This window comes from Oncorhynchus keta, chromosome 30, assembly GCF_023373465.1.
Source record: "Oncorhynchus keta strain PuntledgeMale-10-30-2019 chromosome 30, Oket_V2, whole genome shotgun sequence".
NCBI classification, from domain to species: Eukaryota; Metazoa; Chordata; class Actinopteri; order Salmoniformes; family Salmonidae; genus Oncorhynchus; species Oncorhynchus keta.
The window spans coordinates 1,900,870-1,915,869 of record NC_068450.1 but is presented as its reverse complement, the minus strand read 5'-3'; the positions used below and the strand labels follow the sequence as shown (position 1 = coordinate 1,915,869).

Here is a 15,000-nt window from a genome sequence, read left to right as displayed (position 1 = left end):
GGCCTGCGTCTGGTGACCGTAGCGTACGTGTAGGTATGTACGGCAGGACCAAATCGGAAAGATAGGTAGGGGCAAGCCCATGTACTGCTTTGTAGGTTAGCAGTAAAATCTTGAAATCAGCCCTTACCTTAACAGGAAGCCAGTGTAGGGAGGCTAGCACTGGAGTAATATGATCAAATGTTCTGGTTCTAGTCAGGATTCCAGCAGCCTTATTTAGCACTAACCATGTGTATGTAATAAATAAAATGTGAATTGATTTGATGTGATTTGTCATGGAAAGAGTAGGTGTTCTTAATATTTTGTACACTCAGTGTATGTGACATTACATTTTATTGATAACATTTGCCTACATTAGGAACTCTCTTGGTGAAGTCCACAGGACTGAACATTAGCAAATTCAACATACATGTCTCTATCACTATCACCAACACATACAGATCAGTGGTAACTCTACAATTCACTGGAAAAGGCAATGCACACCGGGAAATTATACTCGAGGTGTGCCTTATTGGGGGCATGGCTTTCAAATTGTTATTTTTGGCCACCCGTGAGAGGCAGTGTTGTATCACTTTAACTGGTCTATGCTTGAGCTAATTTACATGTTATAATGTCTGCTGCTGGTTCTGATGTCTTAAATGTTTACATAAGAGCATGTAGCAATAAAGACTTGTGAGTGTAGTTTGTAATGTCCTTAACTCAACATTGACCTTGTCAAGAAATACGGACCTCTTGATGTAGTGTTTAAAACTACTATATGAGGTGTTATTGTAGAACTCCATTGGGGTTAACAATAAACACTTCCTGGTGTTAAAACTACTACATGAGGTGTTATTGACAAACACTGACAAAGTGTAACAGCATCAGCACTGAGTACAGTGTTAATTTAACACTCAGAAGTTTGGACCGTAAAGACACTGGCCCAAATTTAAATGTAACACTGTGAGGGCTCATGTGAACTAGGCAAGTCCGTTAAGAACAAATTCTTAATTACAATGACGGTCTACACCGGCCAAACCCGGACGATGCTGGGCCAATTGTGTGCCGCCCTATGGGACTCCCAATCACAGCTGGTTGTGATACAGCAGTGCCTTAGACCGCTGCTCCACTCAGGAGACTGTTGATTTAACACTGAAGAATTTGTTATGCGCTCATATTGTACTGTCACTAAGTTTGATCATCATATTTATTTTAGTTATAAGAAATGTGAAAACTTTAGTAAGTCGTTTATCATTTGATTGTTACTATATTTAGAAATAATATCCGTCATTTCAAGCCCTATTGCCCCAGTTTTGTTGAATCTGAATATTATACAATGTACATCAGCAATTTCTAACTATTTTAACCAGGAAGGGGATTTCCTTTCTAAAGCTACGCAGCATGACCCGTTATTGTTTGTAGCCTCCTCATGAAAAATAATGATGTTTGGGTAAGTTTAGTTAGGTGGAAATCTACATTTTGCCCTTTCATTCAACTGGTTAAAATCCCAATCCCAGAATATTTTACAAATGAAACGTAGTTTGCTGTGACTTACAAAGTAAGGCCCACCAAGTTCCACAGAGAAAGATGCCAGTGTCTAGTGAGACAGTTTATTCAACACATAAAACACAATAAGACACATGAAGAGGTAATATAGCATGACGTCCCAGATACATCAGCTTACATGTTCATACAGCATTTCATTTGTCCTCCATTCACATTTTATACATGTAATTATTATCATTATCAATGCACTAAAACAGGAGATGGACTCCAGGTCAGCTCAGGTCACCTTCAGAGTGGCTTGCCTTTTTGTTCACTCTACAGAAACAGGAGATGGTCTCCTGCCCTACGGGCCGTTCTGGTTCACTCTACAGAAACATGGGATGGTCTCCTGCCCTACGGGCCGTTCTGGTTCACTCTACAGAAACAGGAAATGGTCTCCTGCCCTACGGACCGTTCTGGTTCACTCTACAGAAACAGGAGATGGTCTCCTGCCCTACGGGCCCTTCTGGTTCACTCTACAGAAACATGAGATGGTCTCCTGCCCTACGGACCGTTCTGGTTCACTCTACAGAAACAGGAGATGGTCTCCTGCCCTACGGGCCGTTCTGGTTCACTCTACAGAAACATGAGATGGTCTCCTGCCCTACGGACCGTTCTGGTTCACTCTACAGAAACAGGAGATGGTCTCCTGCCCTACGGGCCATTCTGGTTCACTCTACAGAAACAGGAGATGGTCTCCTGGCCTACGGGCCGTTCTGGTTCACTCTACAGAAACAGGAGATGGTCTCCTGCCCTACGGGCCGTTCTGGTTCACTCTACAGAAACAGGAGATGGTCTCCTGCCCTACGGGCCGTTCTGGTTCACTCTACAGAAACAGGAGATGGTCTCCTGTCCTACGGGCCGTTCTGGTTCACTCTACAGAAACATGAGATGGTCTCCTGCCCTACGGGCCATTCTGGTTCACTCTACAGAAACAGGAGATGGTCTCCTGCCCTACGGGCCATTCTGGTTCACTCTACAGAAACAGGAGATGGTCTCCTGCCCTACGGGCCGTTCTGGTTCACTCTACAGAAACAGGAGATGGTCTCCTGCCCTACGGGCCATTCTGGTTCACTCTACAGAAACAGGAGATGGTCTCCTGCCCTACGGGCCATTCTGGTTCACTCTACAGAAACATGAGATGGTCTCCTGCCCTACGGGCCGTTCTGGTTCACTCTACAGAAACAGGAGATGGTCTCCTGCCCTACGGGCCGTTCTGGTTCACTCTACAGAAACAGGAGATGGTCTCCTGCCCTACGGGCCGTTCTGGTTCACTCTACAGAAACATGAGAGAAACAGGAGATGGTCTCCTGCCCTACGGGCCGTTCTGGTTCACTCTACAGAAACATGAGATGGTCTCCTGCCCTACGGGCCATTCTGGTTCACTCTACAGAAACAGAGATGGTCTCCTGGCCTACGGGCCGTTCTGGTTCACTCTACAGAAACAGGAGATGGTCTCCTACGGGCCGTTCTGGACAGAAACAGGAGATGGTCTCCTACATGGTTCTGGTTACTCAGAGAAACAGGAGATGGTCTCCTGCCCTACGGGCCGTTCTGGTTCACTCTACAGAAACAGGAGATGGTCTCATGCCCTACGGGCCGTTCTGGTTCACTCTACAGAAACAGGAGATGGTCTCCTGCCCTACGGGCCATTCTGGTTCACTCTACAGAAACAGGAGATGGTCTCCTGCCCTACGGGCCATTCTGGTTCACTCTACAGAAACAGGAGATGGTCTCCTGCCCTACGGGCCATTCTGGTTCACTCTACAGAAACAGGAGATGGTCTCCTGCCCTACGGGCCATTCTGGTTCACTCTACAGAAACAGGAGATGGTCTCCTGCCCTACGGGCCATTCTGGTTCACTCTACAGAAACAGGAGATGGTCTCCTGCCCTACGGGCCCTCTGGTTCACTCTACAGAAACAGGAGATGGTCTCCTGCCCTATTTTCTGGTTCTCTCTACAGAAACAGGAGATGGTCTCCTGCCCTACGGGCTCTCTGGTTCACATTACAGAAACAGGAGATGGTCTCCTGTCCTACGGGCCGCATTCTGGTTCACTCTACAGAAACATGAGATGGTCTCCTGCCCTACGGGCCATTCTGGTTCACTCTACAGAAACAGGAGATGGTCTCCTGCCCTACGGGCCATTCTGGTTCACTCTACAGAAACAGGAGATGGTCTCCTGCCCTACGGGCCGTTCTGGTTCTCTCTACAGAAACAGGAGATGGTCTCCTGGCCTACGGGCCGTTCTGGTTCACTCTACAGAAACAGGAGATGGTCTCCTGCCCAAATGGCCGTTCTGGTTCACTCTACAGAAACAGGAGATGGACTCCTGCCCTACGGGCCGTTCTGGTTCACTCTACAGAAACAGGAGATGGACCCCTGCCCTACGGGCCGTTCTGGTTCACTCTACAGAAACAGGAGATGGACTCCTGCCCTACGGGCCGTTCTGGTTCACTCTACAGAAACAGGAGATGGACCCCTGCCCTACGGGCCGTTCTGGTTCACTCTACAGAAACAGGAGATGGTCTCCTGCCCTACGGGACGTTCTGGTTCACTCTACAGAAACAGGAGATGGTCTCCTGCCCTACGGGCCATTCTGGTTCACTGTACAGAAACAGGAGATGGTCTCCTACCCTACGGGCCGTTCTGGTTCACTCTACAGAAACAGGAGATGGTCTCCTACCCTACGGGCCGTTCTGGTTCACTCTACAGAAACAGGAGATGGTCTCCTGCCTTACGGGCCGTTCTGGTTCACTCTACAGAAACAGGAGATGGTCTCCTGCCCTACGGGCCGTTCTGGTTCACTCTACAGAAACAGGAGATGGACCCCTGCCCTACGGGCCGTTCTGGTTCACTCTACAGAAACAGGAGATGGTCTCCTGCCCTACGGGCCGTTCTGGTTCACTCTACAGAAACATCAGATAGACTCCAGCCCGACCCAGTCCAACCCAGCCCGACCCAGTCCAACCCAGTCCAACCCAGATACTGTGTGACACATGCTGTACGGTTCTAAACACTTCTAAATGGACGTTACCATGACAACATATAGTCCGAAACACCGAAAACAGAGTTTAGCATTTTATTTCATACCCCCAAGACATGCTAACCTCTCACCATTACAATAACAGTTGAGGTTAGCATTTTATTTCATACCCCCAAGACATGCTAACCTCTAACCATTAAAATAACAGGGGAGGTTAGCATTTTATTTCATACCCCCAAGACATGCTAACCTCTCACCATTACAATAACAGGGGAGGTTAGCATTTTATATCATACCCCCAAGACATGCTAACCTCTCACCATTACAATAACAGGGGAGGTTAGCATTTTATATCATACCCCCAAGACATGCTAACCTCTCAGCATTACAATGACAGGGGAGGTTAGCATTTTATATCATACCCCCAAGACATGCTAACCTGTCACCATTACAATAACAGGGGAGGTTAGCATTTTATATCATACCCCCAAGACATGCTAACCTCTCACCATTACAATAACAGGGGAGGTTAGCATTTTATATCATACCCCCAAGACATGCTAACCTCTCACCATTACAATAACAGGGGAGGTTAGCATTTTATATCATACCCCCAAGACATGCTAACCTCTCACCATTACAATAACAGGGGAGGTTAGCATTTTATATCATACCCCCAAGACATGCTAACCTCTCACCATTACAATAACAGGGGAGGTTAGCATTTTTGGAGAGTATGATGTTTTTGTCTGTTCTCACTCATCATTAATCATGATTCATTCAGGATTATCCGTAATCATGAGAACATCCACGTTAATGTAGAAGTGTTGAGAAACATAGTTGATTCTAATCTCCATTATTTAACATTTCTATTGGGCACAAAATAATCTGAAACTCAACCAAAACAAACATCAAATGCATCCAACAAGTTTGTAGAGTCACAAGATTGATATATTTAAAGCTATGAACAAGGGACCAAATACTAAACTGTTGACTACCTTAATACATAGAAGTGAATTTGTCCCAGTACTTTTGGTCTCCTAATATGGGGGACTGTGTACAAAAAGGGATGTTTAAACCGTTCATCCGATATCATCAAGGTGAACACAGCAGTAAGTCATCAAGGTGAACACAGCAGTAAGTCATCAAGGTGAACACAGCATTAAGTCATCAAGGTGAACACAGCAGTAAGTCATCAAGGTGAATACAGCAGTAAGTCATCAAGGTGAATACAGCAGTAAGTCATCAAGGTGAACACAGCAGTAAGTCATCAAGGTGAACACAGCAGTAAGTCATCAAGGTGAACACAGCAGTAAGTCATCAAGGTGAAGTCACAGCAGTAAGTCATCAAGGTGAACACAGCAGTAAGTCATCAAGGTGAACACAGCAGTAAGTCATCAAGGTGAACACAGCAGTAAGTCATCAAGGTGAACACAGCAGTAAGTCATCAAGGTGAACACAGCAGTAAGTCATCAAGGTGAACACAGCAGTAAGTCATCAAGGTGAACACAGCAGTAAGTCATCAAGGTGAACACAGCAGTAAGTCATCAAGTCAAGGTGAACACAGCAGTAAGTCATCAAGGTGAACACAGCAGTAAGTCAAGTCAGTAAGTCAAGGTGAACACAGCAGTAAGTCATCAAGGTGAACACAGCAGTAAGTCAAGGTGTCATCAAGGTGAACACAGCAGTAAGTCATCAAGGTGAACACAGCAGTAAGTCATCAAGGTGAACACAGCAGTAAGTCATCAAGGTGAACACAGCAGTAAGTCATCAAGGTGAACAGCAGCAGGTGTACAGCAGTAAGTCATCAAGGTGAACACAGCAGTAAGTCATCAAGGTGAACACAGCAGTAAGTCATCAAGGTGAACACAGCAGTAAGTCATCAAGGTGAACACAGCAGTAAGTCATCAAGGTGAATACAGCAGTAAGTCATCAAGGTGAACACAGCAGTAAGTCATCAAGGTGAACACAGCAGTAAGTCATCAAGGTGAACACAGCAGTAAGTCATCAAGGTGAACACAGCAGTAAGTCATCAAGGTGAACACAGCAGTAAGTCATCAAGGTGAACACAGCAGTAAGTCATCAAGGTGAACACAGCAGTAAGTCATCAAGGTGAACACAGCAGTAAGTCATCAAGGTGAACACAGCAGTAAGTCATCAAGGTGAACACAGCAGTAAGTCATCAAGGTGAACACAGCAGTAAGTCAAGGTGAACACAGCAGTAAGTCATCAAGTGTGAATACAGCAGTAAGTCATCAAGGTGAACACAGCAGTAAGTCATCAAGGTGAACACAGCAGTAAGTAAGTCAGTCAAGGTGAACACAGCAGTAAGTCATCAAGGTGAACACAGCAGTAAGTCATCAAGGTGAACACAGCAGTAAGTCATCAAGGTGAACACAGCAGTAAGTCATCAAGGTGAACACAGCAGTAAGTCATCAAGGTGAACACAGCAGTAAGTCATCAAGTGTGTCATCAAGGTGAACACAGCAGTAAGTCATCAAGGTGAACACAGCAGTAAGTCATCAAGGTGAACACAGCAGTAAGTCATCAAGGTGAATACAGCAGTAAGTCATCAAGGTGAACACAGCAGTAAGTCATCAAGGTGAATACAGCAGTAAGTCATCAAGGTGAACACAGCAGTAAGTCATCAAGGTGAATACAGCAGTAAGTCATCAAGGTGAACACAGCAGTAAGTCATCAAGGTGAACACAGCAGTAAGTCATCAAGGTGAACACAGCAGTAAGTCATCAAGGTGAATACAGCAGTAAGTCATCAAGGTGAATACAGCAGTAAGTCAGGTGAACACAGCAGGTCATCAAGGTGAATACAGCAGTAAGTCATCAAGGTGAATACAGCAGTAAGTCATCAAGGTGAACACAGCAGTAAGTAAGTCAGTCATCAAGGTGAACACAGCAGTAAGTCATCAAGGTGAATACAGCAGTAAGTCATCAAGGTGAATACAGCAGTAAGTCATCAAGGTGAACACAGCAGTAAGTCATCAAGGTGAACACAGCAGTAAGTCATCAAGGTGAACACAGCAGTAAGTCATCAAGGTGAACACAGCAGTAAGTCATCAAGGTGAACACAGCAGTAAGTCATCAAGGTGAACACAGCAGTAAGTCATCAAGGTGAACACAGCAGTAAGTCATCAAGGTGAATACAGCAGTAAGTCATCAAGGTGAATACAGCAGTAAGTCATCAAGGTGAATACAGTATCATCAGGTTCCTCTAAGTATCAGACAGTAATATGGTAATGGGATCTCTATGGATATGGTTGTAGTTGTGCTGTAAGGCTCATCACAGCAAGGTGGAGAAGTGACTGAACTGGTCTGATCCACTGGCCATCACTGTAGCATGGAAACGCCTGGGACGGTCTGGGTCCTGCAGAGAGAGAGAGAGAAACATAGGGTAGACACAGGTAGAGACATATCTACAGTAGTTCTCACCTGTAAAGGGTAGACACAGGTAGAGACATACAGTAGTTCTCACCAGGGTAGACACAGGTAGAGACATATCTCAGTAGTTCTCACCTGTATAGGGTAGACACAGGTAGAGACATATCTACAGTAGTTCTCACCTGTAAGGGTAGACACAGGTAGACATACACAGTAGTTCTCAGAGACACATAGAGACAGTAGTTCTCACCTGTAAAGGGTAGACACAGGTAGAGACATATCTACAGTAGTTCTCACCTGTAAAGGGTAGACACTGTAAGGGTAGACACAGGTAGAGACATAGACAGTAGTTCTCACCTGTATAGGGTAGACACAGGTAGAGACATATCTACAGTAGTTCTCACCTGTATAGGGTAGACACAGGTAGAGACATATCATAGTAGTTCTCACAGGGTAGTTCTCACCTGTATAGGGTAGATACAGGTAGAGACATATCACAGGTATAGGGTAGATACAGGTAGAGACATATCTACAGTAGTTCTCACCTGTATAGGGTAGACACAGGTAGAGACATATCTACAGTAGTTCTCACCTGTAAGGGTAGACACAGGTAGAGACATATCTACAGTAGTTCTCACCTGTAAGGGTAGACACAGGTAGAGACATATCTACAGTAGTTCTCACCTGTAAAGGGTAGACACAGGTAGAGACATATCTACAGTAGTTCTCACCTGTATAGGGTAGATACAGGTAGAGACATATCTACATAGTTCTCACCTAGGGTAGACACAGGTAGTTCTCACCAGTAGTTCTCACCTGTAAAGGGTAGACACAGGTAGAGACATATCTACAGTAGTTCTCACCTGTATAGGGTAGACACAGGTAGAGACATATCTACAGTATCACCTGTAAAGGGTAGACACAGGTAGAGACATATCTACAGTAGTTCTCACCTGTAAAGGGTAGACACAGGTAGAGACATATCTACAGTAGTTCTCACCTGTAAAGGGTAGACACAGGTAGAGACATATCTACAGTAGTTCTCACCTGTATAGGGTAGATACAGGTAGAGATATATCTACAGTAGTTCTCACCTGTAAAGGGTAGACACAGGTAGAGACATATCTACAGTAGTTCTCACCTGACACAGGTAGAGACATATCTACAGTAGTTCTCACCTGTAAAGGGTAGATACAGGTAGAGACATATCTACAGTAGTTCTCACCTGTATAGGGTAGACACAGGTTGAGACATATCTACAGTAGTTCTCACCTGTATAGGGTAGATACAGGTAGAGACATATCTACAGTAGTTCTCACCTGTATAGGGTAGATACAGGTAGAGACATATCTACAGTAGTTCTCACCTGTATAGGGTAGACACAGGTAGAGACATATCTACAGTAGTTCTCACCTGTATAGGGTAGACACAGGTAGAGACATATCTACAGTAGTTCTCACCTGTATAGGGTAGATACAGGTAGAGACATATCTACAGTAGTTCTCACCTGTATAGGGTAGATACAGATCTAGTTCTCAGTATCTACAGTAGTTCTCACCTGTAAAGGGTAGACACAGGTAGAGACATATCTACAGTAGTTCTCACCTGTAAAGGGTAGACACAGGTAGAGACATATCTACAGTAGTTCTCACCTGTATAGGGTAGATACAGGTAGAGACATATCTACAGTAGTTCTCACCTGTATAGGGTAGTCACAGGTAGAGACATATCTACAGTAGTTCTCACCTGTATAGGGTAGATACAGGTAGAGACATATCTACAGTAGTTCTCACCTGTATAGGGTAGATACAGGTAGAGACATATCTACAGTAGTTCTCACCTGTAAAGGGTAGATACAGGTAGAGACATATCTACAGTAGTTCTCACCTGTAAAGGGTAGATACAGGTAGAGACATATCTACAGTAGTTCTCACCTGTAAAGGGTAGATACAGGTAGAGACATATCTACAGTAGTTCTCACCTGTAAAGGGTAGATACAGGTAGAGACATATCTACAGTAGTTCTCACCTGTATAGGGTAGGCACAGGTAGGGACGTATCGGATCACCAAGCCACAGCGTCTCTTCTGGGATGTGTTGGGGTCACTGGCGTGGACCAGCAACCCATCATGGATCTGATAACCATCAACATTAAATCACAATCCCAAATGGCACCTTAATTCTTATTGTTTGTACAGCACAATTGGTGAGAAACACAATATAGTTGTAGAAGAATAGAGAATAGAGTGTATTTCCCTGTAATACAGAATGTCTCGTAGGACCTAGGATGGGAAGCTCCCTGTAATACAGAATGTCTCGTAGGACCTGGGATGGGAAGCTCCCTGTAATACAGAATGTCTCGTAGGACCTAGGATGGGAAGCTCCCTGTAATACAGAATGTCTCGTAGGACCTGGGATGGGAAGCTCCCTGTAATACAGAATGCCCAGTAGGACTTTGGATGGGAAGCTCCCTGTAATACAGAATGCCAGTAGGACTTGGGATGGGAAGCTCCCTGTAATACAGAATGCCCAATAGGACTTGGGATGGGAAGCTCACTGTAATACAGAATGCCCAATATGACCTGGGATGGGAAGCTCCCTGTAATACAGAATGTCCAATAGGACCTGGGATGGGAAGCTCCCTGTAATACAGAATGCCCAGTAGGACTTGAGATGGGAAGCTCCCTGTCATACAGAATCCCCAGTAGGACCTGGGATGGGAAGCTCACTGTAATACAGAATGGCCAGTAGGACTTGGGATGGGAAGCTCCCTGTAATACAGAATGGCCAGTAGGACTTGGGCTGGGAAGCTCCCTGTAATACAGAATGCCCAGTAGGACTTGGGATGGGAAGCTCCCTGTAATACAGAATGCCCAGTAGGACTTGGGATGGGAAGCTCACTGTAATACAGAATGTCCAGTAGGACTTGGGATGGGAAGCTCCCTGTAATACAGAATGTCTAGTAGGACCTGGGATGGGAAGCTCACTGTAATACAGAATGCCCAGTAGGACTTGGGATGGGAAGCTCACTGTAATACAGAATGTCCAGTAGGACCTGGGATGGGAAGCTCCCTGTAATACAGAATGTCTAGTAGGACCTGGGATTGGAAGCTCACTGTAATACAGAATGTCCAGTAGGACATGGGATGGGAATCTCACTGTAATACAGAATGCCCAGTAGGACTTGGGATGGGAAGCTCACTGTAATACAGAATGCCCAATATGCCCTGGGATGGGAATCTCACTGTAATACAGAATGTCCAGTAGGACTTGGGATGGGAAGCTCACTGTAATACAGAATGCCCAGTAGGACTTGGGATGGGAAGCTCACTGTAATACAGAATGCCAAAATATGACCTGGGATGGGAATCTCACTGTAATACAGAATGTCCAGGAGGACTTGGGATGGGAATCTCACTGTAATACAGAATGCCCAATATGACCTGGGATGGGAATCTCACTGTAATACAGAATGTCCAGTAGGACTTGGGATGGGAAGCTCACTGTAATACAGAATGTCCAGTAGGACTTGGGATGGGAAGCTCACTGTAATACAGAATGTCCAGTAGGACTTGGGATGGGAAGCTCACTGTAATACAGAATGTCCAGTAGGACTTGGGATGGGAATCTCACTGTAATACAGAATGTCCAGTAGGACATGGGATGGGAAGCTCACTGTAATACAGAATGCCCAGTAGGACATGGGATGGGAAGCTCACTGTAATACAGAATGTCTGTTTGCTGACATTTGTTGTTCTTAAAAAGACAAGAATCCCCAGTAGGGGGGCAGTGTGACTTACAGACATCTGCCCAGCCAGCAGGGGGCAGAGTAGAGCGCTATCCGTTTGCACCAGCTCCTCAGGGATCTCCTGGTTGACTGACAGCATGTTTCCGGGGCGGGAGGCGAGTTGGTGGGGCAGCATGCCAGAGCAGTGGCTTCCTGGAGGAGGATGGGGAAGAAGGGAGGGGGAGAGGAGAGGAAAGGAGAGGAGAAGAGAGGGAGAGGGAGAGGAGAGGAGAGGAGAGGAGAGGAGAGGAGAGGAGAGGAGAGGAGAGAGAGGAGAGGAAAGGAGAGGGAGAGGAGAGGAGAGGAGAGGAGAGGAGAGGAGAGGAGAGGGAGAGGAGAGGAGAGGGAGAGGAGAGGGGGAGAGGAGAGGGAGGAGAGGGAGAGGAGAGGAGGAGAGGAGAGGAGAGGAGAGGGAGAGGAGAGAGGAGAAGAGAGGAGAGGAGAGAGAGAGAGAGGAGAGAGAGAGAGGAGAGGAGAGGAGAGGAGAGGAGAGGAGAGGAGAGGAGAGGGGAGGAGAGGAGAGGAGAGTGAACACTTTACTACCCACACAGACTCTAGTCTTCTGTTTGTCTATGAAAGGACATCTTATCACAGTCATTTACTGCAGTCATTTCATGCTAGAATGACAGAAAGAGGCTTTCAGACCATTAACTGTACCTGGCTAAATGCAGATAAATATTTTGAGTAGACATTTAAGTATTTATTTATCTAGTTGTGGCACCAATTAGAAGTGAACTGGCCGTTTCTGGAAACGAAATGGTTTGGTGATTTTAGGTGGTCAGGGGAGCTGCAGTACCTGGGATGACCTTCAGGGCTCCGTTTTCTGCCAGTGAGTCATCTAGAGCCAGCCACACCGACAGGACTGGACCCCCAGCTATTCCCCAGTACCTGGAGGAATCAGACAGCTGCTGAGTAAATACTTGTTATTACTCAAAACATACTGTAGTAGTAGGAGTGGTGTAGCAGTAGTAATATTGTAGTAGTATTGTGGTAGTAGTAGGAGTAGTATTGTAGTTGTAGTAGTTGTACTGTAGTAGTAGGAGTGGTAGGAGTTGTGTAGTCGTCACAGTTGCAAATGAGAACTTGTCCTGGTTAAATAAAGGTGAAAGTAGTATTGTAGTAGTGTTGTGGTAGTAGTAGCTGTAGTATTGTAGTTGTAGTAGTAGTACTGTAGTAGTAGAAGTAGTATTGTGATAGTAGTAGTATTGTAGTAGTGTTGTGGTAGTAGTATCTGTAGTATTGTAGTAGTAGTAGTTGTACTGTAGTAGTAGGACTGGTGTAGTAGAAGTAATATTGTAGTAGTCTTGTGGTAGTAGTAGCTGTAGTATTGTAGTTGTAGTAGTAGTAGCGGTAGTAACAGTAGTAGCTGTAGTATTGTAGTTGTAGTAGTAGTAGTAGTAGTAGTAGCAGTAGTGATGTAGTAGTTGTAATATTGTAGTACTACTGTAGTAGTTGTAGTAACAGTACTACAAGCAGTATTGGTAGCGGTAGTAGTACTGTAGTAGTATTTTACTATTTTTGAGATACTTGTAACTGACAGTAGTATTAGTATTGTAATAGTAATGTAGCTGTAGAAGTATTAGTGATGTACTCACCTCATATCCTGGTGCCAGGCCACGAAGGGCAGTCCAGTCTCACTCTGTTGGTCCTTCTCTGATGACCTCACTTCCTCCTCACTGGTCAGAGTGATGGCATCATTTCCTGCCTGTGTGGCTGTGGGGTGGGGTGTGGGGGTTGTTGGGTACTTGCAGATGAAGCGTGAGTCTAGCAGGATGACATCAGAGCCCAGGATGGACTGTACCACCTGAAGGATGTGGGGGTGTTTGGCCAGGCCCATCACCCAGGGGTACTGCAGGTGCACATTGTGGAGACTGTACTGGGTATACTCCTCACCTGAAGTCAGGTAGACACAGGTAGATATCAGTCAATACAGGTAGATATAATTCAATACAGGTAGATATCATTCAATACAGGTAGATATCATTCAATACAGGTAGACGAAGGTAGATATCATTCAATACAGGTAGATATCATTCAATACAGGTAGATATCATTCAATACAGGTAGATATCATTCAATACAGGAGATATCATTCAATACAGGTAGATATCATTCAATACAGATAGATATCATTCAATAGCCCGTTCCAGGTTCATGCTCTACAACATAGATATCATTCAGGCACTTGTCATCTCAGGATTACTGATATGCCATTTCAATACAGATAGATATCATTCAATACAGGTAGATATCATTCATCCACCTACAGGTAGATATCATTCAATACAGGTAGATATCATTCAATGAAACCCCACCTCTTTAAGGAATACCTAGGATAGGATAAATATCATTTTCTATTGTAAAGTGGCTGTTCCACTGGATGTCATAAGGTAGATATCATTCAATACTTAAAGTAAAGATATCATTCAATACAGGTAGATATCATTCAATACAGGTAGATATCATTCAATACAGGTAGATATCATTCAATACAGGTAGATATCATTCAATACAGGTAGATATCATTCAATACAGGTAGATATCATTCAATACAGGTAGATATCATTCAATACAGGTAGATATCATTCAATACAGGTAGATATCATTCAATACAGGTAGATATCATTCAATACAGATAGATATCATTCAATACAGGTAGATATCATTCAATACAGGTAGATATCATTCAATACAGATAGATATCATTCAATACAGGTAGATATCATTCAATACAGGTAGATATCATTCAATATAGATATCATTCAATACAGGTAGATCAATAGGTAGATATCATTCAATACAGGTAGATATCATTCAATACATATCATTCAATACAGGTAGATATCATTCAATACAATAGATATCAAAACAGGTAGATATCATTCAATACAGGTAGATCATAGATATCATTCAATACAGGTAGATATCATTCAATACAGGTAGACAGGTAGATACATATAGTTAGATATCATTCAATACAGGTAGATATCACATAGGTAGATATCATTCAATACAGGTAGATATCATTATCATAGATCAAAACAGGTAGATATCATTCAATACAGGTAGATATCATTCAATACAGTAGTTAGATATCATTCAATACAGGTAGATACATATAGATATCATTCAATACAGGTAGATATCATTCATTCAATACAGGTAGATATCATTCAATACAGGTAGTATATCATTCAATACAGGTAGATATCATTCAATACAGATAGATATCATTCAATACAGGTAGATTTATCATTCAATACAGATAGATATCATTCAATACAGGTAGATATCATTCCATACAGGTAGATGT

General features: G+C 44.1%; 1 protein-coding gene and 1 long non-coding RNA gene across 43 annotated transcripts in view; one reads left to right on the top strand and one right to left on the bottom strand.

The window, feature by feature from the left end:
* Positions 1 to 4,937: 4,937 nt before the first annotated feature.
* On the top strand, positions 4,938 to 7,857 carry LOC127913806 (uncharacterized). Of its 42 annotated transcripts, XR_008086810.1 has the most exons (7): positions 5,534 to 5,632; positions 5,708 to 5,832; positions 6,345 to 6,694; positions 7,035 to 7,284; positions 7,411 to 7,460; positions 7,611 to 7,660; positions 7,711 to 7,857. It is a non-coding gene; the product is annotated as an uncharacterized LOC127913806 (long non-coding RNA). The 42 variants fall into 42 exon arrangements; XR_008086787.1 differs by lacking the exon at positions 7,411 to 7,460 and having other exon boundaries at positions 7,486 to 7,660; XR_008086794.1 differs by lacking the exon at positions 7,411 to 7,460 and having other exon boundaries at positions 7,711 to 7,832.
* The window catches only part of LOC127913805 (probable alpha-ketoglutarate-dependent hypophosphite dioxygenase), an 8,955-nt gene continuing 1,699 nt past the window's right edge, over positions 7,745 to 15,000 (bottom strand). Inside the window, exons 2-6 of the mRNA XM_052487190.1 lie at positions 13,283 to 13,580; positions 12,484 to 12,575; positions 11,701 to 11,840; positions 9,931 to 10,035; positions 7,745 to 7,888 (exon numbers count right to left, since the gene is read on the bottom strand). Coding sequence (XP_052343150.1) covers positions 7,805 to 7,888; positions 9,931 to 10,035; positions 11,701 to 11,840; positions 12,484 to 12,575; positions 13,283 to 13,580 — 719 coding nt within the window. The 3' untranslated portion in view covers positions 7,745 to 7,804. The remainder of the gene's footprint in view (positions 7,889 to 9,930; positions 10,036 to 11,700; positions 11,841 to 12,483; positions 12,576 to 13,282; positions 13,581 to 15,000) is intronic.